This window comes from Hyperolius riggenbachi, chromosome 3, assembly GCF_040937935.1.
Source record: "Hyperolius riggenbachi isolate aHypRig1 chromosome 3, aHypRig1.pri, whole genome shotgun sequence".
Classification (NCBI taxonomy): domain Eukaryota; kingdom Metazoa; phylum Chordata; class Amphibia; order Anura; family Hyperoliidae; genus Hyperolius; species Hyperolius riggenbachi.
This window is the reverse complement of record NC_090648.1, coordinates 247,833,962-247,851,218: the sequence shown is the minus strand read 5'-3', so window position 1 is coordinate 247,851,218 and position 17,257 is coordinate 247,833,962. Positions and strand designations below refer to the sequence as shown.

Here is a 17,257-nt window from a genome sequence, read left to right as displayed (position 1 = left end):
TACATTTCAGGGCCAGTCCAGTCAATTTTACATCAGTTTTCTATCAGTTTTACCTGACTGGACCAGAAATGTACACTGTGTGTGAACACATCCATAAAAACACATGCAAAACTGATACCAACTGCCAAAAACTGACAGGACTGGACACCCTTATGAGTGTGAACCAAGACAAATAATTCTACTTTTTACAGACACTGTTGAAGATGGGAAGCCTAGTTTAATCTGAAAAGTCTAAATCTGTGCTGAGGCAGGCAGATCCCAGGACCAAACCTGCCATATGTCAACAGCCCAGTCTGGTGGTGGTTTGGGAGGAGGTAGAATGTGTGACTCGTAACATTGCACAGCTGACAGATCTGCAAGAATTGCAACATTACCAACATATTGTGGAATCCATGCCACGACAAACTGAGGCTATTTAAGTAGCATTTTCAATGAAGTGCATGTATAAAACTGCCCAATTCCATAAAGCATTGTCAAGCCGTGTAAGAAGTGGCTGCAATGAACAGCACACAAGCTGTTAATTGCAAGAATGCCTATTGCTCTATTTACTACACACAAACACATACACTATTAATATGTACAAGTACAATATATTGTGTACCAGTGAGATCTCTGAAATGCTTCCAAGTAGGACACAATGCAGGAACACCTGTAAGTGACATTTGAAAAAGGGTTGCACTGCCAAAAATCCAAGCAAAACTGGTTTTTACTCATTATCTCATAGATGCTTTAATGACATTTAGCTTTGCATCTGTATTCCTATGTTTACGTATTACAGTCTTACCAAGTGGGCGCTCCTGGACCTGGAATTGTGACTGCCTTCACTATCAAAACTTCCACTTCTTTCAAAGTCCCCACGGCTATGGAATTCTGAGTCCATACTCGAAGATGAACTTAACTTTAGTAAGTTGCTCGGCATTGTGACGAAAGAACTTCTTCTAGAAAAACTGTATTTCTTCACCATGAACCATGCCCAATCTCTGTGAGAAGGGAGGAAAGATACATTAGTACAATGTAACTTGGGACAATTTGCTTCTATTCATTCTTTACTTTCTTACATGGTCTGTAAGGATCTCCTCATCAAATCCTTCACCTAAACTTCCTGTGATACAGAGGCCACCACTGATATATTGCCACGCGTTACCATTACCTATTCTTTCACACATACAGCTGGCTTTCACAGTTATCACTGGCACACTTGGCACTGATGTTGCCTTTAGTGTCTGTGAAAGGCTACCATGGCTTACTATAAAAGCTCACAAATGTGTTTCAAAGAGTGTTAGTTCAATTATGTAGGCATTACTGATCTGGGGAGGTCATTGTTCCTCATACCATAGTCCAGCCTTTCACAAGGGGATTTTTTTAAACCCACTCAGAGGAGATTTTAAAGCATCAGGATTCTTCCTCTCCATTAACAACTGTGTGTTCCAAACCGGTCTTCAAGACGTGCAGTGTTGGTGTGCTTTGAAGGTAACCTCCTATGCAAAGGTGGGGGTATTTAGTGTCTGCTAGGTAGATTTCCACAAAATATGCACAGGTGGTGGGCCTGGAGGATACATTTAGGTAAAAAATATATCCTAGGGACTCTGTATGCAGGATCTAGGGTCAGAGAGCAGATCAGGGGATCTTCTTTAACAGCAGTTTGGGAACTACTGGACAGACTACTGGCCTGGCCATACTTAAAGGAACACTATTGATTAACATGTTTTTTTTAACCTGGGATTGAGAGAGTTCCTGAAGTGCTGGTAAATAATGATGCATATTATTATGCATATCAATAAAAATGTGTTCTAACAATTTGTTCCAATCCTACACACAATGAATTTAAGCTTTTGCCTGATATTTAACATGAAAAAGTAGGACAATGTTTACATAGCTACTTAGACATGTCAGATTTTGTCAGAAACACAATCTGCATGCTTGTTCAGGGTCTATGGATAAACACACTAGAGGAAGAGGATCAGTAAGACAGTAAGGCAACTGGTATGGTTTAAAAAGGAAATAAATATGGCAGCCTCCATTTACCCCTCACTTCAGGTTCCCTGTTGACTGGTATCCGTGTTCATTTAATATTGTGCTGTGTTAGAATAAATGCAGTGTTTACACGGTGTGAATACAAATACTAATTACAAATATTATAAAATACTAGTACAGCATCTAGTATGATGCGTTGAGTGAACACATACTGGCACAACCAGCTGAATGTTATCTCCACAGTCTCCGGCAGATGGAAGTATAAATTAAAAAAGAAAAAAAAAATCACTATTTGGCTGACTACACAATGATTCAGGCTTTAGAATACATAAACAGATTAACAGGCAGGCGTGTTTCTAACCATTATAAGATACATCTGCAATGAACAATAAAAGATAATACACTGTCAGCAGCAAAGGGCCCACATGAAGGCGGTGAAGGATTTGGTATATAAACATGGTAATTCAGGTGCTTGATTTCTTCCTTTGAAATAAATACCATAATAAAACTACACTCCTATAATATTTAAAAATGTAAATATTTACATGGCAATCCAAATATTTTAAAGACCAATAAGTACACTCTCCGCCTTTTATTAGCACAGTACTGTAAATCTGCACTACAGCATTCAGATTGGCAGTGTAAAAAAACCTAGCACAATGATCCAGATTCTTTTGTAAAGCAGAATAATTTTGTCCTCATGGGTGCTGTTCTTCGCTGTTTAATGAGCAGGGCTGGAAAAGGACTTGGGATGGTCAGTGTGAGGACATGTGGTGTTCATAAAAAGATCTAATGAATTTTCTCAGTCCCATTTCTATGCATTTTATGGAATTGCCAGTGCAGATTGTTGACAGGAAGTCCCACACGCATAGACAACAGTAAAGAAATGCACACACCTTGAACGTATGCTGTTTGAAACAACTTTCAGCTGACAGGTTAACAACCATCACTGTACATAAGCATTTGGCTCTCCGGCAAGCAGCATGCTCTGTTGTATGGAAAAGGGAGGGCTGTGTTGCAGCAAAACTATAGACAATTCAACACGCCGAAACACCGAAGACAAGGCCGCTGATATCGGGGAGCCCTGTACAGTGTGGTGTGTGGTGTGTGCGTGTGGTGTGGTGTGGTGTGGTGTGGGTGGTGTATGGGTGGTGTGTGTGGCGTGTGGCGTGTGTGGTGTGGTGTGGTGTGTGTGTGGATACACACACAAAGGGCTACATCTTTTTTTTTGTCAAATTAAAGAATGTGTCAATTTACTTATTTCATTTATTGTGTTAGATAAAATATAACCCATCCATGGGCTCAAGATATAAAAGTACTGGGGGTACAGGGGAGTTTCTGAACCTAACACAAACGGTTATGCATAAAAAGTTAAAGATATGTAACCGGTTTCGGCCAGATCACCACCCGAGCAGCTATATATAAACCAGAATGCCTTAAAGGGAAGGTCCAAGCAAAAAAAAAAAATGAGTTTCACTTACCTGGGGCTTCTACCAGCCCCATGCAGCCATCCTGTGCCCTCATAGTCACTCACTGCTGCTCCAGTCCCCCGCTGGCAGCTTTCTGACCTCGGAGGTCAGGGCCGCATTGCGTACATTTTTACGCATTCCCGCTAGTGCAGGAACATTAACATATACATTTTTACGCGTTAGTGGTGCAACGCATACATTTTTGTTCCTGCACTAGCTGGAATGCGTAAAAATGTACGCAATGCGGCCCTGACCTCCGAGGTCAGAAAGCTGCCAGCGGGGGACTGGAGCAGCAGTAAATGACTACGAGGGCACAGGATGGCTACATGGGGCTGGTAGAAGCCCCAGGTAAGTGAAACTCATTTTTTTTTTTTTTGCTTGGACCTTCCCTTTAAGATGACTCAGCAAACAAGGCTGGCTGCATATTTTCTCTAAACAAAAACAAAAAAAACTAGATTAAAATGGTAATGTGTACTGCACACAAAACAAGTTTGCCTTTTAGATATGCATAACTTAATCTCCACTGTTTCAATGCCTGAAGCTGATTTATCAAAACAGGTGGAAAATAAGAAAAAAAGGGTTTGTTTGATGCAGTGGCCCGTGCTAAACTTTATCCATCTCTTAAATTGATATTTCTTATTTTTAAATATTAATATGAAGGAAACTAATGGTGATAGAAAGGACCAACATGGTTTGAATGATGAACCTTGGTCTATATGAAGTATGTGCTTATGAATCGTTTGGGTTATATGTCACTAGGGGTGTGGCCCTTTTTCTTACCTCAGAAAGTTGGGAGGTATGAGGAGTGTGTCATGAACGCTGACCCAATATTCACCTCATCAGAGATATGTATTAAGTGGAGGAATGAGAAGATATACAGTGGCCTGTTCAGAAGTCCATTCATGCGCCTGCTTAACTCTGGCACTTTGTTGTAGTCATCAGAGGCGTAGCTAGAGATCATGGGGCCCCATTGCAAAACTTTCTTGGGGCCCTCAGATGCAGGCACTCTTAAGCAATGCGGCCCCTACTCTATGGATATGAGCTAATTTGGCAATTTACATTCTCATTCGATCAACACTGCACATAGTTCATGTGCACTGAGAAAGTTTGAGCTCTGAGGAACACAAGAAAGTTAATGGTGAATACATTAAGTGCCACCTGGGCCCCCTATGCTGCAGGGCCCCATAGCAGCTGCTATGGCTATTGCTACGCCCCTGGTAGTCATACTAGAAGTGACTGTGAAACGTTATCACAGCTCATCCATACAACAAAGAGGTGTAGGTCATATGTGCACTGAATATCACTTAAGATCTATCCCAAGTAATGCAAAGGCAGCACATGTCAGGGCACGGGAAGGCATAATTTAAGTTGGCAGAGCTCAGCCTAATTTGCAGGTAGGAAGACTTACTATACATAAAGAGCTGCTTTCATGGGAGGTAGCGAAATAGTAATAGCCTGACTGGATGCACATAAACTTACCTGGGTCAAGATAAAATATACAGGGCATTTAATTGTCTCATAGAATTAGAAAGGAAGAGAGACAACTTAACCAGGTAGTGTGAAAAATCTTCAGGCTGTGGAAAAGCATTTATTGAACTTGCAAGCCTGGCTCATCCAGTCACGTCAATGCAGAGAAACGAACAGACAGTGAAACCTTGTAGTGGTGTTGTGTACGGTACGGCTTTGCCCAGTAGTTATAACACCGGATCAAGATCGCTTCATATCAATAGGCGTCTTTAGATATGGCATTTTCATTACTTATAGATTCAGGTTAAGCCCGTTTTTGTTGTATAGCATTTTTTGTTTTTAACCTTTAAAGAGTAGCTGTCAGCCATACTATGCCAGATAAAAAAAACGACATATATAAGTAGATAAATACTAGCTCTACTTGCATAACCTATGTATTGCACGGTCCAAGTGTTGATTTCAGTGAACTTTATAAAATAAGAAAAAGGTAAATGGAGAGAATTCTGTTCGCTGGCAGGGGCCATCTTTACTCCATCCAGCTGAAGCCAATTGTGAGGTCATTTCCTCCCTTACTCCCCCCTCCTCCAGGATGCTACAGGGTTGATTGTAAATGCAGGGAATCCCTAAGGAAATGGTAGCAGGGATGGGGATCCCCATGGATGCCATGCGGTGGTGGCAGACACTGCCGTCATGAATCGGCTGAGATGCCAGTCGGGCTGGAGTGTGGGGAGGGGGCAGACCCGGACAGTCATGGGTGGCAGCCAATGAGAGGAAAAGGAGTGAGAGTGACACAGGCTGCAGCCAATCAGGCTGAGCTAGCTGTGTCTGTGCAGAAACTCCCCCCGCCCCAGCCTGCACTGCAACTTCTCTTTTGCAGCTGATTACTGGCTGCGTACTAAGGAGCTGGGGACATGAGGATTAATCTCTGCAATAAAAAAGTAAGATTGATTTTAAAGTTATGCATTGCCTTTTTAGCATTTCTTTTATATGATCAACAGATAGAAATAGAGAATTGATTTTGTTTTTCATGCCTAACAGTTACTCTTTAAAGAGAACCTATGATCAAGCAAACAAAAGGATTTATACTTACTTGGAGCTTCCTACAGCCCCTCCCCCCCTTCCCCCAATAGGCTCCTTTGCCATCCTCCTGGGCTGCTCCATTCTCCTGCAGCAGCCAGCACCCATAGTTGGGGAGTACAGCACATTCACATCCCTGGCCGCGCGAGTCCTTGTTCATGCTCCTGTAGTGTTCCATACAAGGAGGTGCGCGGCTAGGGTTTTGCATTTACATTAGTCCCCAACTAGCTCAGTCTGGGACTTTACTGGGGCGGACAGCAGAGAAATGGACAGGACCGGATGGACATCCAGTGAGCCTATGGCCTACAGGGGGCTTAAAGGAGAACTGTAGTGAGAGGTATATGGAGGCTGCCATATTTATTTCCTTTTAAGCAATACCAGTTGCCTGGCTATTCAGCTAATCCTCTGCCTCTAATACTTTCAGCCATAGGCCCTGAACAAGCATGCAGCAGATCAGGTGTTTCTGACAAATTTAGACAGATATGACAAGATTAGCTGCATGCTGGTTTCTGGTGTGATTCAGACACTTCTTTAGGCAAATAGACCATCAGGGCTGCCAGGCAACTGGTATTGCTTAAAAGGAAATAAATATGGCAGCCTCCATATCCCTCTCACTATAGTTATCCTTTAAGTATTAATCGTTATGTTTGCTGGATCTCAGGTTCTCTTTAAAAGAACTCTTGTGTTCTCATATGTTGGTATTGAGATTAGCATGTTCCTTGTCAAAATACAAATGACTAATTACCAGTCATACTTAATGCATACTGGGTAAGGATTCATCTCGGCAACATCTGATTTGAGTCATCTGTGAATAAACTCTCATGCTGTACATATCGGAACATACTTGAACTGGTTACACTGGATTTTCAAGCATGACTGCAGATTCCTACAGAATGTATGAGCTAAACAAACAGTCTTGTCTTCACTGAGTAGAAGTCCTGGAAACTAGTTATTCAAGGCATAACAGTGTCATCCTACTGAACAGTACTAACTGTTTCAGACCTTTTAGAAAGGTTCCCCAGAATGCAGAGTATATTAATATTGACTTATAAAGTGCCAGCATATTCCGTGACAAAGTAAATGAAGTCTCCTCCGATGGGCAGGTGTTCCTAATGTATTATGGTTCTTCATGCCACAAAAGAAGGCCTCACCTCAGCTAGGTCTGTCTACTCTACAGCCATGACATTTGTCAACCTACTGCCTGTCAAGTGGCTGGCAATTAACGCTTAAGGCACCTTTCACACTGTGCACATAGCAATACCATTGTAACGCACTGGTGATATTACGTTAAATGTGCAGTGCGACCATACAGTGAAGCATACAGTACAAAGTATGCTTCCCTGCCACTGTAATTTTGCATGTTTTTCAGTAAACGCACAGCATTCTGTACACTCCTGACCCACCACACTGCCTCCAATGTAAAAGTACTACAGAAATAGGATTGCATATTGTTGCAATGGGATGATATTCTTCAAATTATATAAGAGAGCACTCAACTGTTCTTCTGTCCACCACAAATCACCCAGTGAGGGAATAGACTCACCCCGCAAATTTGACCACTTTCAGACTGGTCAGTAAGCGCCCAGCAATGTTTATATCCAGCACTATAGGGTTGCCAACTCCTCTCACTGTACTCGGGTCCTGGGTGGTGTGTCCAGATGGATGCGTACCTCACATAAAAAGAGATGCTCCCATAGCGTAATTCAGTTAAAAATGATACAATTTTATTATTAAAATACACTCACAATGTGGTTGCAGGTAGTAGGGCATAGAGTTTAGACGGGCTCTCCCCCGTTGCCTCCCAGGCAGGCTAGAAGATGGAGTCCCGTTCTCACCATTTTCCTCCTGAACCGGCACGAAAGTTCCTGTACATCTGGTGAGAGCGGGACTCCATCTTCTAGCCTGCCCGGGAGGCAAAGGGGGAGAGCCCGTCTAAACTCTATGCCCTACTACCTGCAACCACATCATGAGTGTATTTTAATAATAAAATTGTATCTTTTTTAACTGAATTACGCTATGGAAGCATCTCTTTATGTGAGGTACGCATCCATCTGGGAACACCATCCAGGACCAGAGTACAGTGAGAGGAGTTGGCAACCCTATGGTGCTGGATATGCACATTGCTGGGCGCTTACTGACAAGTCTGACAGTGGTCAAATTTGCGGGGTGAGTCTATTCCCTCACGGGATGATTGGTGGTGGACAGAAGAACACAGTTGAGCGCTCTCTTATATAAAATTTGAAGATTTCTGCACTATCCTGCCATGGCTGATATAGAAGCGCACCTGTATTGAAGCACTTTATTTGAACACATTTAAAGTGGACTGGCTTTTAGAGTTTTTTAATTCTTATGGAATTTTATTAGCTCTTTTGGACTTTTACTGACTTTGATTTAGGTCTGATCATTAATCCTAAATTGCATCACTGTAGCGCTTTCAAAATATTGTGTACTGGGATGATATTGTCAGTTGCTACAGAATGTAACAGATTCAGTGTGGAAGGATGCTAAAGATTAATTCTAGGTAAAAAATGTTTTGTAGCCAAGTACTATAAAATGGTATCTTTATGTGGCTTTTGTTTTTTTAAAGCAAAACAACGATAGTATCCCCAATTTTCCAACCGGAATAAGACCAATCTAGAACTTTTTGGAGGCTGGGAGCTAGTAGTTAAAGCAAACCTGGACTGAAAATAAACTTATGAGATAATTGAATAAGTAGAGGGAATGGTAAATAGACCTTTCCTGCAGTATCCCTTTCTTATTTTCAGTTTATGAGGTGCAATTGTAATGTGATGAGTAAACAGCAGCCATGACAGCGTAAAGTAGTATCTGATTCATTCAGCTCTCAGGGGAAAATTTCCCATTTGAAGTTTTCAGAACTAAGAATTTGTCAAACCGATAAAATTTTTTGGCTTTCCATTCACTTTTCAGGGGAGCTGGGGCTGTATTCTGCTGAAAACCACTGGTTTGTAAACTTCTGCAAAGCAAAAACATATGATTGCCAAGATCGACAGGTTCTATGTACCCATGTTTATCTCATATCACATGTAAATTCAGGTACCCTTTAGTTGACAGCATGATCAATCAAGTGGTCAATTAGCTTATGAATTTGATTAGCTAAATTCAAAGGTCCAGTTCAGCTCTTGCTAATTCTTGTTAAAGGAATACTATCGATATCCAAGTGTTCTAAAATGACAGTGTGCAAATAATGTCTAAATAGCTGTGTAAACATTTTCCTACTTTTCATGTTAAATATCAGAGGCAAAAGCTGTAATTTATTGGAGGGTGGGATTTAGCTATATTGGGACAAATCAATTGCAGAAGGGGTGTCTGCTTTAATGCACAGCCAGAGTTGCATATCAGACTACAGAAAGCAAATATCAAAACATATCAAACTCTGAAAGCAAAAACAGTATGAAAAGCTGTGACAATTAGTTACATTTCCTCTGCTCTCTTCAGACACGTCAGTCAGAAACACAGGACACAGGAGCTGCAGCTGTTCTCTCTGTCACACACAGAGCTACACAGAGTTAACTGATCAAGTGTGAGGGGAATGTCCCCTCTCCTCATGGCTCAGTCAGCCGTCAGTTTTGGCGTTAGTAAAGTTTGAATGTATTTTGATCTGTAAACAAAATCTGTAAACAAAGAAGTTGCTACTAAAATGGATACACCAGTACTTAGCAGCACTTCCCAAACAATTCCTGTGTCAATTGAAAAAAAATATGTGAATCGATAGTATTCCTTTAAGAAAGGTATAAAGAAAAAAAAAAAAAAAAAAAAAAAAAAACCACGCCACACACAACAACTGACATGTGAAACCTTAATATCTTTAGCCCCCCCCCCCACCCCATGCTGATGGAACAAGAAATGAAACCGTACAGATAACACTTTGCTTCTTTGTGCTTCAGACAAACTAGTTATTAAAGCTCACACAGTTTCAGCCAAACCCTTTGCTGTTAAATATTGGACAGAGGAGTTGGATGACTTACAATTCCGGTCAGTGAGACCTGTGACCTCAGAGGGATATTCCCTCACTTCATACACAGCTTTGACATGAGCCCCATCGGTTCTGGGGCTTCTATCTCCACCCCCCCCCCCAAGAAATGTACCCATATATCAGGCCGAGGGGGGTGGGGGGATTTCTCCCAGATGGGGGCCCATGACAAATCCAAGCGTTGCTATAAGCGTTTTCCAAAATTATACTAGGGCAAAGTAAAATAAAATTTTTGGCTAGAGAGGGGGTTGATTAAATGTTGAGCAATGAAAACCTTTGAGCAGTTTGTCTGCATAGTTGCAGGTCATTACAGAATGGTAAATACTAGTATATAGGAATGTGCCCAGTTATGTGAACTGTACTACAATGCTGATGGAAATGTACACTTTGGAGAAGCATTGATGTGGCAGAGAAGAGTACCCATTGAATGCCATGCAACACTCCACAAGGCTAACAAAATGTGGAATACCTTAACGTCCCCAATACTCATTCATATTCATTATTCTTAGGGCCCCAATACATCAACTGCTGACCATAGACACAAGCATTTAAAATAAATGTAGCCAGCTATCTGGAGTTAACTGTATATGTCAGCGCAAGTACTGTATTCTAGCCATGCCATATTGGACAATTTTACAACTTTCATGTACTGATGTATGAGAGACTATCCAAGCAATCTGTTCAAAGTACTCCTTACACTTTAACAGATGCAATCATGACTGTATGACGTATAGTCCACTTAAAAGCTTGTTCACAGCAAGAATGTGTGATGATCATGCATTATATAATGCATTGCTATCAGGCTTAGCACTAATCCCATTCACTCAGCCCACAATGTTGCATATAAAAATATATATTGCTACGCGATAAGACGCACAGCAGTACAGCAGGGACAACTCCGCATTACTTTCCAGGCAATGTGTATTGTCCTTGCAGATCACACACCAGGTGCGATGTGGTGTACACAACTGTACACTACAGTATGAACGAGTCCTAAAAAGAACCCTGTATTAACTACTAACTGTAAATAAACTGTGCACTGCCTCATGCAGAACTGACTGTAATTGCATCCAACAACCATGCTGGCACTTGTTTTCTTGACTACAGGGTTACTTCAAGTTTTTAACCGCCCTAAAGATGGTGAATGGTACCAGTTTGGGTTCACGTTAGGACTGTGTTGACTACAGCCAGAGACACTTTGAGATCAGATGCCCCCCGCAAGTGCTTGCCAGTATGTACTCTGATCCACAGATGTTCTGGAACTGTAACCGTTCTACATGCATGCAGTGGGAAGACTATAATATCCAGCATTTGGGCATAGTTCTGTAGTAATACTGAGTGTACACGGTGCATTCCTTCACTAGATGCCCGCTCGATTCCCGGCCGCTCTATTATTTCTGAGCATCTCTGAGCGCATTTCGATGATTGTTAGGTCGATTCTCATGCAAAGTATGCCAAATCGACCTAACGATCCATCGAAATGGGAATCGGACAAAGAGTGCGGGAAGGCACGATGTGTATCCAGCATAAGAGGTTGCATGCATCCAATGTGAAACTAATAAGCGAGTTGCAGTTGTGCACACACCACACTAAAGGTGGCCTTACATTTATAGATTTACAGCAGATTCGACCATCAGATAGATTTCTGTCAGATGCCTGTCAAGTCAAATCTGACAGGGATCTGATGTGTGCCACACACTAGGAACAGATTTCAGAATCAAATCTTTTGGAAATCTACTGAAAATCGACCTAAATGCATGCAACTCTATGGGCCATTGATCTGCTGCCAGCAGCAGATCGACCTAGATCTTCCATCCTGTCAGATCAAATCAATCGAAAGCAATCGAAATTGGCTACAAATCGATCGAATGGGGAATTTCATAGAATAGATTTCTGATTGATTGATTGCTAAAATCGACAGTGTATGGGCCCCTTAATAAAAACTCCAACTAGGAGTAAGCCTTCCTATGCCAACAGATTCTTTCTAAGTGACAATGGCTACAATTCACTAAGCTTATCTCCTGTCTTTAATAACGTTGCTAGAGTTATCACCATAGTGATAAGGCATGTAGTATTCAGGAAAGATTTTACCTCCGACAAACCTGAAGGGCCTGTTTCCACTACACGTAGAATGGATGCAGAAAAACTGACTCCAATGAATGCCTATGGGGAAATCTGCATAAAAAAAATTGCGTCTTTCAGTTAAAAAGGAAGATCCGCGCTGCCCCCCCCCCCCTCAAAAAAAAACCTGCACTTACCTGGGGCTTCTTCCAGCTCCTGGCAGTCGATCGGTTCCCTTGCCGCAGCTCCTCTCACTCCCGGTGTCCAGCGGTGAAGAAGCCGACCTCGCCAGGTCGGCTTCCTGTGCACTCCACTACGCGGGTCACGTGGGGTACGTGACATCATCCGGTCTCTACTGCGCAGGCGCAGTAGTTCTGTGCTTGCGCAGTAGAGACCCAATGTCATCACATACCCCACGTGACCCCCCTCCATGGAGCGCACAGGAAGCCGACCCAGAAGCCGACCTGGCTTCTTCACCGCTGGGCGCCGGGAGTGAGAGGAGCTGCGACGAGGGCACAGATCAACTGCCAGGAGCTTTAAGAGGCCCCAGGTAAGTGCAGTTTGTTTTTTTGGGCAGCGCAGATCTTCCCTTTAAGGTGAAATCTTTAAAGTTAACGCTTCAATCCTTAAAATAACTCCAGAATTCTAGAGTTAAAGACAAACTTAATTAACTGCCTGTGAAAATAACTACAGAGGAGGTAACTTAAGGAATGACAAGATAAGATAACTGACTGTGGAAACGTATCTCTACATCTTAATAAGGCAAGATCAACGTGTGGTGATTAGTTTTCTCTTGCCTTATCTCCAGCATAATCTTAGTGAATTGAGGCCATTGGCCTCAATTCACTAAACTTATCTCCTGCCTTTAATAACGTTTCTAGAGTTAGCACCATGGTGATAAGGCATGTAGAATTCAGGAAACTTTTTACCTCAGGCAAACCTAAAGTTAACTCTTCTGTCTTTAAGTTAAGGAGAGATCTCTAAAGTTAACGCCTCAATCCTTAAAATAACTGCAGAATTCTAAAGTTAAAGACAATTAAATTGACTGCAAGTGAAAATAACTACAGAGGAGGTAACTTAAAGAGACACTGAAGCGAAAAAAAAATATGATATAGTGAATTGGTTGTGTACTATGAATAATTACTAGAAGATTAGCAGCAAAGGAAATATTATATTTTTATTTTCAGGTATATAGTGTTTTTTCTAACACTGCATCATTCTATAATATGTGCAGATTACACAACACTCAGCATTCAAAATGATTCTTTCAGAGCAGTCTGAACTAATGACCTCTCCTCTGGCAGAGAAAAAGTAAATAGTTCACTAGCAGTTGAGATAATAAAAGTCAGAAAACAGCCCTCTCCACGACTTTGAAAGTTGTAGTGCTTAATGGCTTTTTGCATAGAGATAACAAGTGGAGTTTAACGCTTCCTGTACTGGAAACAATTAGACTGATGTATCTGATCTTAATGTTTTATTTCTTAGCTGTACTACACATACAAATCATAATATAAAATTTTTTTTTTTGCTTCAGTGTCTCTTTAAAGGGAACCTTAACTGAACGGGGAGGGGGGGGGGGGGTAAAGATTTTCACTTACCTGGGGCTATTACCAGCCCCCTGCAGCAGTACTGTGCCCTCAGAGCCGCTCTGGAATCCTCCGGATCCCCGCTGTCAGTTTCGTTTTTGACGACTCACCAGTCGGCCGGCCCCCATGCATATTATTGGACACATTGGACTGCAATTAGCGCCGGACCGCAACGCATAAAAAAATACGTGTTGCCGCATTCCGCACGCGTAGGTATGCGGCAATGCGTATTTTTGTACGCGTTGAGGTCCACAACAGCGCTTATTGCAGTAGGGAATGCGTCCAATACGTAATAATACGCCGGCCGACTGGGGAGTCGTCAAAAACGAAACTAAGTGAAAGCGGGGGACCGGAGGATTCCAGAGCGGCTCCGAGGGCACAGGACTGCTGCAGGGGGCTGGTAATAGCCCCAGGTAAGTGAAAATCTTTACCCCCCCCCCGTTCAGTTAAGGTTCCCTTTAAGGACTGAAGAGATAAGATAACTCTCTCACTGTGAAAACTTCTCCCTACACCTTAATAAAGGCAAGATCCATGTGTGGTGGTAAGTTTTCTCTTGCTATATCTCCAGCATGATCTTAGTGAATTGAGGCCATTATATTCCAAGGAGTGGCAGATGCATCTGTGTGTGTGTGTGATGCCTCTAATATGTGGGAAGAATACTACAGTTTTTTCCCACCAGTCTGATCTCATGGAATCTTCCTTCCTCTGCCAGGTTACAGCTGTGACACTCAGCCCTGCTTTATTCACAATCACAAAATAAAAATAAATCACAGCACTGTCATACAAAGCAGAGTATTCATCAGCAGGTGTGTGGCTCCTTTAAAAACATTAGATTCCAGATGCAGTGGCAGAGAATGGAATGCAGGTCAGGCATGGAGGAAATGCCTGTATGATAAGCTCTAAGCAATCTAATAAATAAAAAGGTAGATATGTGAGATTACACACAGATGAGGCAGAAGAGCAAACAGGAGAAATATTTCCTATAAATACCAGCTACCGCTGGTGGAACATATCAATGCCTCCTACAGGATAAATGTTCTACTTCACAAGTTAGATTCTAAGAACTCCTGCAGTATGTGACAAGTGAGTGACACCACACTGGCCAAGCCCAAGACCCAGATGCAGAATGTGGAGTGAAAAAACAACATGTAACTAAGCTGAATTCAGAAGGCTAGGAGTAAAGAAAAAGATCAGAACCCATCGCAACACCATCTACAGGGAGTGCAGAATTATTAGGCAAGTTGTATTTTTTAAGGAATCATTTTATTATTGAACAACCACCATGTTCTCAATGAACCCAAAAACTCATTAATATCAAAGCTGAATATTTTTTAAAGTAGTTTTTAGCTTGTTTTTAGTTTGAGCTATTTTAGGGGGATATCTGTGTGTGCAGGTGACTATTACTGTGCATACAGTAATTATTAGGCAACTTAACAAAAAACAAATATATACCCATTTCAATTATTTATTTTTACCAGTGAAACCAATATAACATCTCAACATTCACAAATATACACTTCTGACATTCAAAAGCAAAACAAAAACAAATCAGTGACCAATATAGCCACCTTTCTTTGCAAGGACACTCAAAAGCCTGCCATCCATGGATTCTGTCAGTGTTTTGATCTGTTCACCATCAACATTGCGTGCAGCAGCAACCACAGCCTCCCAGACACTGTTCAGAGAGGTGTACTGTTTTCCCTCCTGTAAGTCTCACATTTTATGATGGACCACAGGCGCAAAAAGCATGAACCCACTTTTGAACCAGAAACAGCGGCAGAAGTGCCTGACCAGGGCTACAGAGAAGCAGCACTGGACTGTTGCTCAGTGGTCCAAAGTACTTTTTTCGGATGAAAGTAACTTTTACATGTCATTTGGAAATCAAGGTGCCAGTGTCTGGAGGAAGACTAGGGAGAGGGAAATGCCAAAATGCCTGAAGCCCAGTGTCAAGTACCCACAGTCAGTGATGGTCTGGGGTGCCATGTCAGCTGCTGGTGTTGGTCCACTGTGTTTTATCAAGGGCAGGGTCAATGCAGCTAGCTATCAGGAGATTTTGGAGCACTTCATGCTTCCATCTGCTGAAAAGTTTGTGGAGATGAAGATTTCATTTTCCAGCACGACCTGGCACCTGCTCACAGTGCCAAAACCACTGGTAAATGATTTACTGAACATGGTATTACTGTGCTCAATTGGCCTGCCAACTCTCCTGACCTGAACCCCATAGAGAGTCTGTGGGATATTGTGAACAGAAAGTTGAGAGATGCAAGACCCAACACTCTGGATGAGCTTAAGGCCGCTATCGAAGCACCCTGGGCCTCCATAAGACCTGAGCAGTGCCACAGGCGGATTGCCTCCATGCCACGCCGCATTGAAGCAGTCCTTTCTGCAAAAGGATTCCCGACCAAGTATTGAGTGCATAACTGAACATAATAATTTAAAGGTTGACTTTTTTGTTTTAAAAACACTTTCCTTTTATTGGTCGGATGAAATATGCTAATTTTTTGAGATAGGAAATTTTGGTTTTCATGAGCTGTATGCCAAAATCTTCAATATTAAAATAATAAAAGGCTTGAACTACTTCAGTTGTGTGTATTTGAATCTAAAATATATGAAAGTCTAATGTGTATCAGTACATTACAGAAAATAATGAACTTTATCACAATATGCTAATTTTTTGAGAAGATCCTGTAATTCCAGATCAATCAGGGCTATGGCGGGTCCTCTTTGTCAATGTTTTGGACTACACCCACAAGGAATGTGTGCCGATTGAAACTTGTATGATTAGATTACATTTTAGGTTTAACCTGTCAAACTGACTGAAACCAGTGTTAGTTACCTGGTAACATCCTTTTTAGTAACCTCCAGGACAGGTCCACCATGAGACGACATAGGCTCCTCCCAGGAACAGGAAACGCCCCACTTGAACACTCTATAAATTTTAAACTGACCCCACTAACCTCAGTCAACCACAAGAACTGTTAACCAGAAAGAGGGTCATTCAACAATGTACCTAAAACTTAACTACATACATAGATAACTATATACATCTCCATACATATATCTATATATACACCTTTATATATATCCCGTTATCTGGGTGGGTTACGGACCTGTCCTGGAGGTTACTAAAAAGGATGTTACCAGGTAACTAACACTGGTTTTTCCAGTAACCTCCAGGACAGGTCCACCATGAGAAGATGAGCAAGTAGATCTTACCAATTCTAGGGTGGGCCGACTGCCTGTAGAACTTTCTCCCCAAAGGATTGTTGTCTTGCAGTCATCAGATTCACCCTGTAATGTCTTGAGAAGGTGCCCATACTTGACCACGTAGCGGCTCTACAAATTTCTTCTGGCGTAGCACCCGCTCTGTAGGCCCATGATGTGGCAGCTGCCCTAGTTGAGTGAGCCCTAACTGTACCTAGCAGTGTAGATCCTGCTAACCTATAGGCCTCTTCTATACATATCTTTATCCACTTGGCTATAGTTCTTTTAGACATCTTTCTACCCTTTGTAGCTCCTGTGGTATTGATAAATAGAGCTCTTGATTCTCTGAAATCTGCTACTCTATCCAAATAAGCTATAAGGGACCTTCTGACATCCAAGGATGGCTCTTCCTTGAATGATGGTAGTAC

The 17,257-nt window shown here is 41.9% G+C and overlaps 1 protein-coding gene across 2 annotated transcripts in view; it reads right to left on the bottom strand.

The window, feature by feature from the left end:
* Positions 1-17,257, bottom strand: part of LOC137563536 (uncharacterized) — a 57,216-nt gene that overhangs the window by 23,763 nt on the left and 16,196 nt on the right. For both annotated transcript variants that reach the window (XM_068276118.1, XM_068276119.1), the window contains one exon: positions 785-980. In XM_068276118.1, coding sequence (XP_068132219.1) covers positions 785-964 — 180 coding nt within the window. In that variant the 5' untranslated portion in view covers positions 965-980. The remainder of the gene's footprint in view (positions 1-784; positions 981-17,257) is intronic.